We start from the raw sequence: 16946 nt of genomic DNA, 5'->3' as shown, positions 1-16946 counted from the left end.
GTAATGCTTAAAAACTTGCTAGGCCTTGAATCTGTAAGCTCTGACAGTCAAACCTCTAGGGTTCAAGGAGGTTGCAAACTCTGTGCCCTCAGCCTAGGTTAATCCTCTTACATTAGAGCACACGGTTACAGGCATTCCGATTTCAGAATGACTACGACGGAGAATTACTGATATTTTATGCTTTTTTCAAAGCTCAAAGCTCATAAATGAAAGAAAGATTTAAAATTAGAAATATGACACCTTCTTATATTGATTTACTGGTTTTCGAATTTATTCAAAAAAATCTTACCACTCTACCAGAAGCACAATTCAAGTGTGAATAAAATTAAGTTGTCACAGACATGATTGGTTTGCTAAATATGTGAAATAAGATTTAATAAAATCTTTAGAAACAACATGTCATGTATGTGTTAACGATACTCACTCTGTAATATGATAATACCCTGTTAAACGGAGAGATCTGAGGACTATATTGCTGTATATTTTTAAACAAAAGCTCACTGCTATAATGATCATGCTTTCCTTTTTGATATACACCTGGCAAGAATTTGTATAAGAATAAAAAAAAAAATCAAATCACATTTCTTTGCAAATAATTCTCTCCTCGGAGCACTTTTCCCTTCTTCATCTTAGTTGAAAGCTTCTCTTCCCCCATGCGTCACTGTAATTTCTTGTTACATTATTTATGTAGTTTTGACTAAACCCTTCAGGGCAAGGCATGTCTGTCAAGCACTATGCACATTTATGGCATTAATAAATCGTAATAGGAAAAACTATTTACAAATTAGAGAAGTTCTCAGACAGGAAACTCATTGAGTTAAGGATGTAAACAAATATCCATTAACATTTGTTGTTTCCCCTTTTTGAAAGTCAGGAAGGCAACCAAAAGAAAGACAGACTACTGCAGTCCAAATCTTCTACACTCAGTAACCTCAACACTAACCTTAGCTCTGCTCCATTGATGCAGATTACCACCCTAAGTCTAACTTTTGGCTATTGCCCAGACACCCACCATTCAAGACATAGCTCAACATAGCCGCCTGTTAACTTCAAACCCACCTGCTCACCAATCAGAGACTAGAGATTTGGCAACCACTTTCCCCACCCCTTTTTTTTTGGTAGTATAAACCAGAAACCATTTCTACATGCAGTCAACACAAAACCCTTTTCTAGTCACCCACTCATGTAGGGTAAACAAGGTATCCAGTTCCTAAAGACCTCATGAAGGCTGGCCTGAGATCATATTTCCCATATCCTACTTTAGGCCCCCTAACCTCCACTATTTTCACACAACCTTGCAAAATAGGCCTGGATCTCTAAATAACTGAGGAAGGCTGGAAGAATGGGTATAGGCTATATCATGCTGTAATATTCCTCATTTTACATTCATATATTCAAGCAAGGAAGATTTAGTTTCATTCATTCAGCAAGGGCTAGGATTCTCCCACTAGTAAGGAGGACAGATAAAGATAATGGGGGAGAGTTAAGGTTGATGCAGGAATCATTCTTATATTAATATTTCATGAATTAGAGCACTCATTTCTTAATCTACAGAAAAACGTAAAAGTTAACAAAAAACAGTCTAAAAGTGATATGAGTGAAAAGATGTTTACAATCTTAATTTTGTATTAAAAACATGTTTCAAGTAATAGCATTGTTCTCCTCTGAAAATCCCTCCCTGCAATTTCAACTGTAAGCAGTTTTTACTTCTTTTCCCCAACTGTTGTATAATCAAATGCAACAGGGCTTCAACAATCATTGGTGCATCTGATGGGGAGGAAGGTGGAGCGGGAAAAAAAAGAAGACATTCCTTCCTAATCTCTCAGGCAGTCAGCCTACACCTTAAAGTATGGAGGTTTAATTATCTTTCTTAGGTTACATAATAGTTTTCACCTTACATACTGTAAAAGTGTTAGTCTCTAAGGTGCCACAAGAACTCCTCGTTTTTACATAAATTTTATAGCTCATGTAAGAAGCTGGAACAACAGATGTGCACTGAAATCTTCTGTCCACAGAGCAGCATAGGTAGCAAAAATGCAAGCTTCTCCATACCAGGCAACGTGCTGAGGTGATGTGCCTCAGCTCTGACCTGGATGGACCATATCTAGGGGACAAGAGTACAGCTGTTTTTAATAGTCATTTTAGTTTATCATGTTGCATAACGGACTGTCGAGGCCACATTGATTTCCTACACAGAGTGCCTTTGGAATAGGAATTTTCCTGACTAGGCTCTACTGAAAGAGAAAAAAAAAAGTATATCCCACACATAAACCACTAGAAAACAAGAAGTTCATACAGTTTCTTTGCTGCTTTAATTTGTCCTCTGTTAAAGGACCCAATCTTGCAAAGAGCTGAACATCCTCAACTCCTACTGATTTTAACAGGAAAGAAGGAAGACACCACCATGGAAGACCAGGCTTAATTGCCCTCTCCCATGAACAGGCCAGAGTCACACAAATAGTTGTTTTGTTTCTAAAGTACTTTAACTTGCTCTTCATGTTTTATCTTGATTCTTTGGACTATTTACTATGTGTTTTCCTAAGTGTACTTTGTTCCAATCCACTGGTATTGCTTAGGCGGGACTTCCAGGTTTGAAAAGGATGCTTATTCAGCCCTAACCAACTCCAACAGTTTGATGTTCCTTTCTAATTTTTTTGTTGGTTGGGGTTTTTTTTGGGGTGGGGGGTGTCTGCAGTCAAAATAAACCATCTACTCTTCTAACACAACATTCTTAGATTGCAAGAGGCTCTGATACCAAGGCAATAGGTATTATCCGCATGTCTACGACCACAAAATGATGCTGAAGGCTGTTTTGCTACTGACTATTTTCCTCACTTTTAATGTGTTTTTACACACACACACACAGTGCTTTCAAGAGGTAGGAGTACTAGACAAGCACTAAGTTTTTTGTTTTTAAGTCTGCCCTTTCAAAGATAGTCACAGTGTTATCATTAGGGCAGTTAGTCTGTATGCAATCAAACCTATTTAGCTCTGCTCACTGTTACCCAACGGAAATCCTACACACCTCACCTATGCTAAAAACTACAACTACCTCCTGCAGTCCAGACTTCATCACTAGTTTCTCAGCCACTGCCTATCGAGATTCATTATAGGCTCCAGTTCAAAAGCAAACCAAAGAGGAAAATCAAAACAGCACATGGATTTGCCTCAATTTACCTCATGAATTTGGGTCTCTTTTTCCAATTCCATCCCTGTTCATTTATAGCTTGCCTCCTCAATTCTTTTCCACATTCTTTCAGAAATCACAGTGCTAATTTGCTGAAAGGGGGACCCAAACTCCTTTAAACAAACAAAAATGGAATCTACACGTTTGATTTTAAATTAAATGTAAGGTTCCTGAAAAGCGCCAAGTTGGCTGCTTTATTTACCCAAAAAACAGGGATAGGATAGCCAGGAGCAGTGCAGACTTCCCCATACTGCTCCACCTATTTTAAAATGACCAGAGACCCACATTCAGGTAGCAAGGCAACAGTTTTGGGCCAAGAATGAACGGAGTTGAATTTCAGCTCTATATTCTGTTATCAGCCTGCTGAGGTACTGTGTCCAGTTTCCCTATCCCAGCTACACTGCACACCAAAAGCAATTAGAATCAATTCAAACTGATAATTTTTAACTCCAGATATTAGCCCATTAAGAAAATGTTACTTAAGCTTCTGTCAAGCAGATCTCAAATCTTGCATGAGAAGGGACTGCACTGCTTACACTTAATATGCTGAACTGAAAGAGGGAACTTCAGAGAATGCCTCTCAAGTCTATTCCACATTTGAATGTTCTGAATTATACCAGGGAAAGGAAAGGGGGGGGGGAATATTTCTTGAACAATCCAGTTTCACACTACAGAAGTGATCCATCCATGATCATAATAAGATCAGATGTCATTCAAATACACATGGAAAGTAACACATGGACACACATCCAGTAGTGTCAAATCCTTGTGGAATCCATCACAAGGCACAAGATTCTCACATGACTAACAATTTTTCCCCCTTCACAAAAACACAGCTATATTTCCATCCTGTATTGACTAGGCTGTTTCATATAATGCACAGCTCCAATACCATGGTGTCTGATGTCAATCATTTCCTACACTTAATGTCTTGGAGTCTCACACACAGCTTTGTGTTTAATTGCATTTGATATACACTAGTAATGTTTATATTTAATGTAACTATCAATTGACCAATTTCACCCTTGTTACGAAAGGCAATTTTATGCTCATCTTCACGTAAGAATTTTTCCCCCACAACTATAATGATATTTGGCACTGCAGGAATCGTGTATGGTTAGTCCATGTAAATTCTAGCAAAATTCTGTTTTGGCAAGTTTTCCTCTGATGTTTAAAGCAAGTCTATTTTGTTTAAGGGTTTGGTGGAAGAGAAAAACCTACCCACTCCTGCATCACTAATTTCTAAATTGTAGTGGAAAAAAATATTCAAAATAGAGAATTTACACTTTTTTCTGAAGTCCTAACAGCATGCTTAAGGGCAATTTCTAATTTTCTATTTGCAACACACTAAAAAAGTTCTATTAGTCCATTTCAAACCCATTTACAACACAGAAATACTTAGGAAACTGTGATGCTTAATCAATTTTAAAATACCTTTTCAGTTCCTCTTTAACAGCAACATGCAATACAATCAGGGATTGTTTCAGTAGCTAAATCTGTGTGTGCTCAATTGGAAAATGCAAAGTAGCTATTTTTTGTTGTTGTTTTGTTCAGTTTTAATTGTTCTCTGTATTAATACCCACTCCAGCTGTTTGCAGTTACCTGTCTGTGCTGTTCCAGCAGCTATTATACAAGGTCCACCAAGTATTATGACTATTTTTTTTGATACCTGCCTAATATCGATATTGAGTTAAACTTTGGAAAAGTTTAAAAAGTTGGAACCAAACAAAATAGAGGAGCTGTGATATGCAAAGAGTACACTAGGGTAAACTTCAGGCAGATTAAAAATTGACAGTGGTAAGCAGGAGCAGATCACCCCAGTGTATGGAAAGATGCCAGAACTAATAATTAAGAATTTTAGCCAAAAAAAATTCTATGTTCACATGGTTTTCATATAGCTTTTCTATAGTTAATATAAGGCCAGCACTTCTCAATATCTGTTTGTGGTAACAAGTCATCCACTCAGGAAAATGAAGGACATGTTTAGAATCTTTTTTTTTTTTTTTTTAAACTAAAAAGCTGGCTTGTTCAGAGTGTTTCACCAGGTTTCTTGTTAGCATCAGGTAAAAATGCTAATGCTAAAAATTCTTCACTCCCCAAAATAGTGGCAAAGCTGCTTCCTTAAACTTATTCAGATGTCTTCTGCTATACATAAGAGAGGATAACTTGGATATAAGGTGACCTCTTTTGCTTAAAGGAAAATTTAAATTATATTTGCTTTTCACAAGCCTTGATTTGATTTCTTGATGTAGCACTTAGTTACTATATTATTTTCCATGTATGCATTGCTATACATTGAAGGACAGGATTTTTTTTTAAATGAACTAGAAGAGCATTCCCAGTTGCTTTAGAAAATGTAAAGATAGCTGAAGTGATTCTAAAGATATTAAACAGTTTGAGATACCAATTAAATTCTGCATATTTAATTTTGATCACGTTAAAAATTGAAAAATTCACCCCTTACTGTACTCTAAATGATCATCAGAAAGCTGCAAATACCCAGAAGCCTTAACCAGCATATTGTTTTCAGATCATCCATTTTTGCAGGGGCCTACAGAACTCAGATTTCAACAAACAAAGTTTACAACTTACCTTCATAATAGCCAGATGTATATTCCGAGATCTATGCATATACTCCAGCTGAACAAGACTCATGTGTTTAGATTTGAGAAGTATTTCACTTTGCTTTAAAAACATTATTTTGAGAAGGTACAAACTGATGTTTCAGTGCAGCAAATACTGAACAAGCTGTTGGGCTAGTGATGTCTTTTTAACCTATTTCAACAATACTCAATAAGGTAGTTTTTACTTTTAAACCCAGGATGGAGGGGCGAGAGTAACAAAGTTTTGTTGCACGGTAGCGTAAGAAAACAATACAACTTGGAACTGCTTCATAGCTTTCACTCAAGAGTTGTATTCATTGAATAAAAACATCACTAAGAAGTTATAGCAGGACAGTAACCAAATTCAGTATTAGTTTATGGCCTGATCTTGGGATTTGTTCCTGGAGATGTTCAGCAACTGAAGCAAATGTCCCCTCATTTCACCCCTTTCTCCCCCTATCCCCTGCAAAATGTTACTGATTGACCCACTGACATGGGGCAGCCAAAGATGATCAGAAACAGTTTTAGAAGGGGAAGGAAAGTTTGTGCCAGTAGGTGAAACTACACGGTATTATCAAAACTAAATTTCTCTTTCAACTATTGGCATTTAGGAGCCAGGTAGCATGTATATACAACTTGTGTTAGAGTGACAAATTTGGTCTGAGTAGCCAAAGAAGAAGAAGAAGAACTTTGGAGTATTATGGCCCCATTTGGAAAATAGCTTTTCAATTTGTTGACTTTATAGCATTTTAGGCACATGGTTATATTTCCAGTAGAATGCAAGCTAGAACACCCAATTACCTCTGAAAATTACATTTTCAAAAAGGATAACTGGCCTACCTGTTTTGCAGCAATGTATTGATACTGCTTTTACGATCAGTGCTCTGTTCTGGCACAAAAGATTTTTTAGTCTTTTTATCTAATCCTGTGTTTGAGATATTATTTCCCAGTGGGCAAGAGGCATTATTACTGTTTCTTGCTCGTTCTGTTTGCCCTCCTGTGTTGTGTGCAGTCTTTGGCGTACCTCCACACATCTTCTTAGTTCAGATGTACTCTCCCAAAGCTTCTTGAAAATACTGACCACTGGCTTATGAGATATGGCTTTAAGTTAGTTGCTTCACAATGGCTCAGCATCCAGCAGCCACAGACATTTCCTCTCAGAAATTCAACCAAGTCTTTTGTAGCAATCCACTGGGTTTCTTTTTTAGAACAAGAGTAGCATGTTCTGCCAACCAATAACTCAGGAAGACAATTGCATCCAACGTGATGTAGTATTTATCCCAAATTAGACTACCACACGGAACTTTCAAATTTCAAAGCCCATCCAAGATTATCTCCTGCTTCTGTTGCTGGAGTTTTTTCACCAAGCCCGGTAAGCAGTCAGCAGATACAGCAGCTAATACTGATTTTAACTACCTTTGTTTCCTGGTATGTGATTATGTAGCTGGCAATTATTTATTTGGTCACAAGACCAAACCATATGGCCTCTGATAGAAAGAGCATAGTTGCTTTTGCACTGACTTGCCCTTAGCTGCAAGGTTGTTCTAACACTGGCTACAACACCCTCTTAATGGCTCTCATGTGAGCAAGTGTCATCTGACAACTCTTAGCAACCACCTATGGCTCAGCACCATACTTCAAATGCAAATAAAAATCTGTCACCAATACCCTACAGTTATCAGTAAGGAATGATTAACACCAGCAAACACCCCAGAATTTTTGCATAGTAATGGTTTTACTCTGTAGAGTAAACAGTCTATATTCATCTAAGACCCTGATGCTGCATTAAAAAAAAAAAAAAAAAAAAAAAAAAAAAACTTTTACACAATGGAAGGGAAATCTGTTTACAGAATACAATTGATAAGTAAGATCTGATGAATATGAGGGAGATAATGTTTCACTTTTACACTTGCTTAAAAATATGTCCCTTAAAAATAAAATAAAAGATGGATGTTTTAAATACCAAATAGGAGTTATTAAAAAATGTAGTACAACTAAAAACACTCCCTACCTTTAAGGAAAAGGGGGAAAAAAAAAAAAAAGATCAACATCCACATGGAGAAACGGGTTTAGAACTAAAACCAGACTTTTGTTTTACAACAAATGGATATTCAATCCCTTCAGCGGTGCATGTGTAACACTGACATTGGTGGTCAAACCTGGGACCTCTGGAGCTATATGGATGAGTCTCTACTGCATGAGCTAAAAAGCCATATGACTGTTAGCTAAGGCTGTAGAGGAGACTCATTAATCTCTAAATGGTCTCCGTGCCACTAGATGGGACAGAACACCACACCCAGGAGGTGCACGAGTTACACATGGCAAGAGGACATCTTGTTTTCTACAAGCTCAACTAACCTCATCACGGTACAGTATATAATTGTCCCTTCTGCCCTTAAAAAAAAAGGATTCCACCCAAAAAACCTAAGCACGCCATACAAGATCACCACTTTCTGCTAAAATTTGTTGTAGAGTACTGTCCACACACACACACACACACACACACACACACACAAAAATAAAAGAGTTTGGCATTTATAAAGCCCTTTTCAGTCACAAAGCTCTTTATAAGGCAAGTATTATCTCTGTCTTACAAATGGGACAACTTAGGCACAAGTAGGTTAAATTACTTGCTCAAGGTCACTCAGCAAGTCCAGGGTAGAGTCAATAGTAAGTTACAGGGTCTCCTGATTCCCAGCTCAGTGCTCAGTCCACTAAATCATAATTGCTCCTGTTCACGCTTGAGAGGAACAAACTACGTTAACCATGCCCTCCTCAAATCTTCCCAAAATCTTGGGAACCATGCTCCTCTCCCTGCCCTTTTCAATTCCATAGAATGATTCTGGACCACTGTTAACATGTTTAATCCAATCTAAGCCATGTACTAATTGTGCTGAGTGCTACTTGTCTGAAATTAATTTCACAGCACGGTAGTATTTATTACAGACGAGACCTGACACCATTGAAGAGAAAGAAAATGGTTCTCAGTACAACATGAATAGGATGACCAGACGTCCCGTTTTTAAGCCCTCCTGGAAGTATCCTGGCTTTTTCTTTAAAACAGGCAAATTGTCCTGTATTATCTGTCTCCCCCACATCAGTGGATACTGCTGCTGGCAGGATCCCTGCTCGCTAGCTGCTCGCTCACCAGCACTGTGGAGGGGGCGGGTGGGGATGTACAGTGGCCAACCATGAGGGTGGGTGGGCAAGGCTGGTGGCGGGGCACAGCTGCAGCATGCGGGGCTGGACACTCCCCCTGGTGGTCCCTCAGTGCAGTCCCAGCTGTGTACCGGCTCTCGGCCAGCAGGGCCCCATCCCATTTCTGGCCGGCACTGGCTGCGTGGTGTGAACTGCAGTGTCTGGCGAGTGCAGGCAGGCACCAGGCAGCTACGCGTCGCCTCTGCTGCCCATCCATCAGCCCTTTATATGCTCCCCCTCTCGCTGTCCTCTCTCTACTTTGCCCCTTCACCGCTTTCCCCAACCCCGCTGCTCCTCCATATACCCCTACGCGGGGCATGTCCTGCTCCCAGCGCTGTGCGGAGAACCAGCCCCTAGTCGAAGCACTTGGCTCACCAATAGCCTGGCCAGCAGGGTCCTTCCCTCCCCCGGTCTACATTGGCAATGTTAATGCACTGCCGCGGCAGCACTTTAACATGGCTTTTGTAATCGCGGTACAGTACTGGGAGAGAGCTGTCCCAGCGCTCTAAAATCCCCCACCTCCACGAGGGGCACAGCTCCCAACGCTGGTGCACTGTTTAGACTGGTGCTTTGCAGCGCTGAAACTTGTTGCACTCCGGGGGTGGTTTTTTTCATACCCCGAGCGAGAAAGTTGCAGCGCTGTAAAGTGCCAGTGCAGACAAGCCCTAAGACCCGCTGGCCCTGGATGCTGGCTAGGAGGAGTGAGACCTGCATGTGCCAGAGACCCGTGCAGCCACTCTGCCCTTCAGCTAAGCTCCTAAGTGGAGCCCTAAAGTGATTTTAAGCCTGTTTGTGCCCCAACCCTGCAGGGTCCACAGCAGCCCCCTGGGCAGGGATTTAGCACCCTCTTCACCTGCCTCACTCCCCATGCCTCCTGAGTCCTTCCCCCAGGGAGCGTAGGGCTGCTCCTTCCTCTAGGCACCCTCTCCTGCTGAGCCATCTCTCTGGCCCCATTCGCTGAAGCCCCTGCAGTAGGGTTTCCTGGGCCCTGGCGCACAATGCATCCTTAGGGCTTAATCCCTTCCTGCCTGTGCTATAGCTGGGGGACAGGAAGCTGCTGGGTTATGTCAGTGGCCAGCAGCAATCTGAAGGTATTAGCTGCCTTTTGACACTGTGTGGGCAGGAAGGGACAAGCTGCTTCCAGCCACAGGGCAGCAGGGAGGGAGGAAAAGTTGATCTCCGCAAAGACACAGGCCAGGTCATCCTTTCCCCCGTCCCACCCTGCGGCTGAAAGCAGCTCCTGTCCCTTCCCTCCCGCATAGGAAAAACTGCTGCTGGATACATTCTGGTGTGAACCCTGGCAGAAATCTAGGGAGGAGAGGCATGTGACCCTGTGCACCCTACCCCCCCACGGGTTGCCTCGGGAAACGCAGGTACCAAGAGATGCGGGTCCATCCCAGGGGCCCAGCCAGGCCTGGACCGTTGGGTCGGTCAGTCACCGTCCCCCACGTGAGAGAGATGTACGTGAGTGTGAGTGTGTCCTCTTCCCGTGTGAGCCTTAAAGATAAGGTAAATACAAAGAATCCCACTACGCAGTATTTCTTTTTTGCAGGGGCTCAGTCAACTTGATGTTAATTTGAATGTTTGTACTGCATAGTTCTGATTGATTACCGTCAAATTCACTTGAACACAAGTAATTTTACCAGGTGTCCCGTATTAGCCACAGGGAAATAATGGTCACCCTGAGAGTAAAAAGTGCTATTTGAGACCTTAGTGATGCTATCAGTTACCATCATGGATTCCCAGGAACTGTGCTACACTCTAGCTTTTGAACAGTCTCTTGGAGGAACCCCAAGGACTCTGCCTCCCTCTTCCTTCAGCATAGGCCACACAGCCTCACTGCCTCCTAAACTGAGCTACTGGACTTCTGCATCATGCTATGAGCTCTACTCTGCAAGTCCAACTGAGAGAGACTCCTAGTAGATACCTGTGTACTCTTCAGGGGCTAATGCACTCCAGCCAGTATTCGCAGTGACACTCAAGCAGCAATTTCAAAACAGTGGGGTTTATTAGTTGACTGGAGCACAGCACTGGAAGTCTTTAACCTTTATTTCTCTGTGCTAACTTAAAGCACAGTTCATTCTGGTCAGCCTAAAGCAATTCACCAGCCAAGCTGTAGTGAACTCCATTTTCAGGCTGTCTCTCTCTCTCTGACCTCCTTAGTCAGTTCCCAGTGAAAGAACCAAACTTCTTCCAAAGCCCACACTTATTCCCCCAACTCGCCCCTCTGTTCTCAAGCTGGGGGTCTCTGCTCAGCTTCCCTGCTGAGAGTGCAGCTCCATGAGTCATTAGAGCTTGCATTGTCTCTTGGACTCCATGTTGATCTGGGTCAGTTTCAGCCAGTTCCTGAATGACTCTATTCATTTCACCCAGACACGGACATGACGCACACACCTGTGTCTCTTTGAGACACAACTTAATCCTGAAAGATAACTTAAATCCCCCCCTCAATTGGGTAGCAATGCAAAGCATGGGGAAAACTGAGGCTCACATAGGCCTCAAAAAACCACCACTTACACCAAGGCAAAACAGAACTCTTAGAAAAACAGTTCTTTCTAGACATACCCCTGCCCCTCAACACTTTTTGATTATGATCAACAAAAGCATAAGATTAAAACTTTGACATGTAAGATTGCATTTCAACTCAACTTTAAAAGACAACTGAATTTGTAGGGCTTATGTTTGTGCAGTGCTACAATACAGTGAACCACATGAAAGTGCAAAATCTAACAAATTCTGTTATGTTTATTCCATATATAAGTAATGCCAATGCACAAAGTATTAAGTTTCACTCCATTTAACACATACACACAAATATATTTACTACACTGGGGAGGGGAGACTAATTTGACAAGCAGTATTTTAGTGAATACTGAATGAAAATATATACATATTTATATATATAGTGTAACATAATTTGAGGAGGATGGGCTAAGATTAGTGGAAGAACAGAAGATGCTGCCAGTTTCTCTATAAGCTTTCCTTCCCCTCCCCAAAGAAGAACGCTCAAGTAAGCTATTGTAATCAAGATACAGTATCAGTGTCTGGTGCTAGAATCACAGAAATGAAAAACTGGAAAGAACCTTGAGAGGTCATCTAGTCCAGCCCCACCCACTGAGGCAGGACCAAATAGAGTCAGGCCACCCTGGATAGGTGTTTCTCTAACTTGTTCTTAAAAAACCTCCAATGACCAGGATTCCACAATCTCTCTTGGAAACCTATTCTAATACTTAACTATCCTTGTAGTTAGAAAGGTTTCAGGAGTAGCAGCTGTGTTAGTCTGTATTCGCAAAAAGAAAAAGGAGTACTTGTGGCACCTTAGAGACTAACAAATTTATTAGCGCATAAGCTTTCGTGAGCTACAGCTCACTTCATCGGATGCATTTCGAGAGCTGTAGCTCATGAAAGCTTATGCTCTAATAAATTTGTTAGTCTCTAAGGTGCCACAAGTACTCCTTTTCTTTTTGTAGTTAGAAAGTTTGTCCTAATATTTAACCTAAGTCTTTCTTGACAACTGTGGATTAAAAAACAAAACAAAACAAAAACCCTACCTGCCTGATATTTTGAGATGCAGCGTACTCAATTCCCACTTACATCAATGGGAGCTACAGGTACTGAGCACTTTAGAAAACTAGGTGGCCCAATTTTCAGATCTTCTACTCACATGACCTCATTTGCCATTTTGACTGAAATTGTCAAGGAGGAATATGGAGTTATAGCTTTGACTTCCATTTTGCCCTTTCCTTTCACTACTAGTGCCATCTCCTGGCACCTCTGGATTAAACACTAATGGCCACCATATTGGAGGCATCAAGTGATTACCAGCTTACCAGCCCAACACTCCAACACTTCTCACAACAGTAGCTCACCACTTCCTTTCTCTAACCAAATTTTTGAAGGATGCTCAATCTGCAACACAAGGCCCAAAGAAGAAATCAACCTATGGGCAGGCAGAGAGCGTGCATAAACAGTGATTCAGGAAAGCCTCCTACTCTCCTGCTATAATCCATTGGGAAACGGAGGTTAGTCATTCCTTCTATAGAACTATTTGGCAGTATGTCACCTGCTCTGTTTGTAGGTCACTTCTAAACCTAACTCTCTTCTTTACTTTGATTGCTTTTAAAATGGCAGTATTTGTTATGCATTATTAATCCCAAATGCAATTTCAACATACACACACACACACCCACCCCTCTCAAATACCTTAAATATCATGATGAAGTCCAATAGGATATAAATTTCTGTACCAAAAAACCTATCCATTAAGGCCAAGCATTGTTTCAAGGTTTGTTTCCTTATGCTATTTGTAGATTCTTCATTCACGTCTCTAGAAGGATTTTCTTTCCCACATCCTTTAAGAGGCAAACTAAAGATATCTGTAGACAAGCAGAAATTTTCACAAAACTTCTTGCCAAAAGAGCAAGCGTGATTCAGGAACATTGATAGCAAAACCAAACCAACTTCTCTCCTTTTAATCATATACTACTGGCTGGTTCTCCTAAAACTGAAGCAGTAAACACAATAAACGAAGCCTGTTAAAAGGTAGACAGTAGCACCAAGTATTTGTCATATATGAACAATACAAAAAACAAAACAGATGTTAGATTCCATTTCAACTAAAGATGGATTTCCTTCTGTTCCATTTGCTGAACCATTTATTCATGGTACTTTCCAAAACATGTTTGCTAATAAATACGTTTTGCCAAAAGACACTTCTCCCCGTATTTACTGTGAACATGCAAAATTCTAACACACTGTATAGCTGCATTCTTTTTCTTATACTTATTCACCTAAAATAACCCTGAGACATTGAACAAGCTGCTGAGCCTATGTAATCCACCTTGTTTAACTCTGATGCATTGTTACAAGTTTCATACAAGTTAGACCAGATCCTTTCTACATTAGTCACTCAAGTGAACAAGCATGTGACTTACACTGCCTCTCTCTAGCTTTAGATTTTTCACGTAAGCAGGGGGTCAGTTTAATGAGGAAGTTCTTACTATCGGGTTAGAAATACCAGAACCACATTAGAGGCAGGCAAAGTGAATTTCGGAAAACAATTTTTTACTTTATTAAAATGAAATATCTGAGCAGTACTAGATGAGGGTTAGAAGTACATATCTCTAGGGATCACTTGCTTAATACAAAACACACCCAATATTGGGACTGAAGGAGATAGGAGTGTATTGAATTTTTCCTAACTTCAATGCGATTTCAATTATCTTTAGATTGTTAGAAAATAGACCCTTCTCTTCTCAAAAGAAGAAACTATCCACTGTTAATGTCTGCTTTCTTCATCTCTAAATAAGATTACCAGAACTCATTCCCCATCAAGTTAAACATAGCTGTCATAAATAACAAGAGCTGGTGTGAATCAATCACACCAGGGTCTCAAAAAGAAAAGGAGTACTTGTGGCACCTTAGAGACTAACAAATTTATTTGAGCATAAGCTTTCATGAGCTACAGCATCCGATGAAGTGAGCTGTAGCTCACGAAAGCTTATGCTCAAATAAATTTGTTAGTCTCTAAGGTGCCACCAGTACTCCTTTTCTTTTTGCGAATACAGACTAACACAGCTGCTACTCTGAAACCAGGGTCTCAGTTTCAAGACCCACATTCAGAGTCTTATCCTAATCTTCGGGTTTGGGATCTAGATACCAAACAAAGCTGCAAAGATAACATGCAAAACAGGAACAGTGATGCTGAGGAAGTCCTGGACAAGGCTCAGAGGCAGAGAATGTTTTCAACAGTAACCCCATTAGCGGAATTTCTTGCCAGAGAGAAGACTGAGCCCAAGTGTGGCTGTGTTCAGATCAAAAAGTAACACACACATTTTCAACACCAAAATAATAAGGTCCCTGTAGGGGCATAGTTTTAATAGGTAGAACCTTAATATGGAATAAAAGGAACCAAGGGCTAGCAAAAAGGTTAATTACAATTCCATCTTCATCCCAATCTTTTCTTGACAAAGAAAAAGCTATGTGCAAGCCGGCATAACTTCCTTTATCTAAATAAAGCTATTGACCCTCCCCTCACACCAAAAAGATTTTTTTGAAAAGCTTAATCAGTTACTAGTTCTTGGTTTATCATAAATTCATGTCAAGTATTTCTCAGATTTTAGTTCTGGAATAAAAACGTTTGTTGAAGAGTTTCAAAAAAATTGCATATTTACTTTTCTTTTTTTTTTTTGTTAAGGGTGCAAAGTACATCTTTAGTAACAAAGTCCAGCCTTTGGCCTCTAACACCAATTTCAGATTTATCTGGACACCAGAAGCTTGACTGAAGCAAGCAGTATTTGTTCTGTTTAATGTGTCCCAATCAGCAGGAGAGCTCCACCTCCTCATATAGTCAGCTCCCTGTCTTGGTCAATGCATCAGTCATATGTCACTTGTTCCAGACTGACTCATGTGATCAGGCCAACTTCCAAGAACACAGATACTAAATAAAGATGCTGCCAAAGCACATCTGACAACAGCTTTTGACATAAACTGAAATGGGGCAGAATCTCTTACCCTGCCAGCTTTACTGCCCATACACCTATGAACCTTACCAGCTATTATAACAGTATATTTGATAGCAGAATTAAAACTACATATTGTACTCATAAAGAGGCCAATTTAGCCAAGTTACTGGAAAACAAAACAAAACTTCTTGTATTTTTATATTGTACCAATTCTTGTTGTATTTTTAATTAATAAGGAATAAAATAATGAGTATCTCAGAATCTAAGGCCAGCAGACATCTCTTCACAGCATACTGGGGCTGACAGCCTGGAACATGGGCTTGCCTGTCCTTTCCTGCTCCTTTGCCCTCATTTGTACAACCTATTTTCTACTAGATAGCTTCCAAATTACTGCTCAAAAAGAATTTTTTCTTAAAATCAGAAGACTCCAACATCAAGTTTCAAGTACACGCAAGTTACAAGTGGTTGAGGACATAAAGCCTGATCCTAAAGTACAGTACACCCTCAACTCTTGATGACCTCAAAATGCTGTTAAAGATCCAGTTCAGTAACAAATAATGTAGACTTTTTAAAAACAAAGTAGTCAAAAGCCAACCTCCTTTATTCACATACCAATACCAGAGTTTCACCTGCAACAAATGAAGACATTACTTGCACCTAAACAAAAACATTCAATGCGTTGCCTCACATTGCTTCAGGTGTTTGCAGTACCATCAGCCGACTGTGACCATTGGAATTCCAAATAAAAATAACGTCATGATACTAACCAACAATCCATTAGAGAGACTAGACCCTTGAGATTTTTTCCCCCTCCATCCCCATATAGTCAGGAAATTTTGGAGGAGCTAGTGGTTGTTAAATCCCTTTGTCCCATTGATATGTTGACTTTGTGGCTATTGGAAGGTAGAATATAACAAGTAACTTGAAAAGTGAGGTTATTCCAAACATTGTTAACACATCAGGGCAAGGGAAGAGATGAGAAATGAGAATGATGTGTTTAATACTCATGAACACTTACTGGTTTGTCTACCTCATAGAAGGGTGGATGTATATATATTATAATTTAAATTATTATATTTATATTAATATTATTTATTATATATATAAACACACACACACACACACACCACAAAGAGATGGGTTTTTTGTCTGTGTCCCTCTCCCTAACAAAAACAAAAAACAACCCCCCTCTCCACCACCATTCCCTCAGCATGGACAGCATAATCCATAGCCAGCATGGAGATGAATGCCAGGAAATCCTGGAACAGATGAGTTAAGTGATAACTGCAGACGGATATAGTGTCAAACCCACAATTTTCTCTAGTTTTAGCCAGAGATGTGATTTGTTCCTCTTGTTGTTTTATGACAGTTTGCCTGTTCTGCACAGAACATTCTCCTTAACCCTTTCTTGTAAGGAGGGCTGTTGATCAATTGTCCAATACATAATATTGAAACTTTAAGGCTTATGAAGTAGCTAGAGGCATGTAACCACTT

At 40.2% G+C, this 16946-nt stretch overlaps 1 protein-coding gene across 5 annotated transcripts in view; it reads right to left on the bottom strand.

The window, feature by feature from the left end:
- The window catches only part of FNIP2 (folliculin interacting protein 2), an 88443-nt gene that overhangs the window by 55458 nt on the left and 16039 nt on the right, over window positions 1-16946 (bottom strand). For 2 of the 5 annotated variants that reach the window (XM_043513244.1, XM_043513245.1), the window contains exon 1: window positions 6631-7912. The exons of the other annotated variants lie outside the window; for them this stretch is intronic. In XM_043513244.1, coding sequence (XP_043369179.1) covers window positions 6631-6824 — 194 coding nt within the window. In that variant the 5' untranslated portion in view covers window positions 6825-7912. Of the gene's footprint in view, window positions 1-6630; window positions 7913-16946 lie in introns of those variants that run through there. 5 annotated transcript variants of the gene reach the window in all.

The sequence above is a fragment of the Dermochelys coriacea genome, chromosome 4, assembly GCF_009764565.3.
Source record: "Dermochelys coriacea isolate rDerCor1 chromosome 4, rDerCor1.pri.v4, whole genome shotgun sequence".
Classification (NCBI taxonomy): Eukaryota; Metazoa; Chordata; order Testudines; family Dermochelyidae; genus Dermochelys; species Dermochelys coriacea.
Note: the sequence above shows the minus strand (reverse complement) of the source record. Positions and strands in the feature narration are given on the sequence as shown.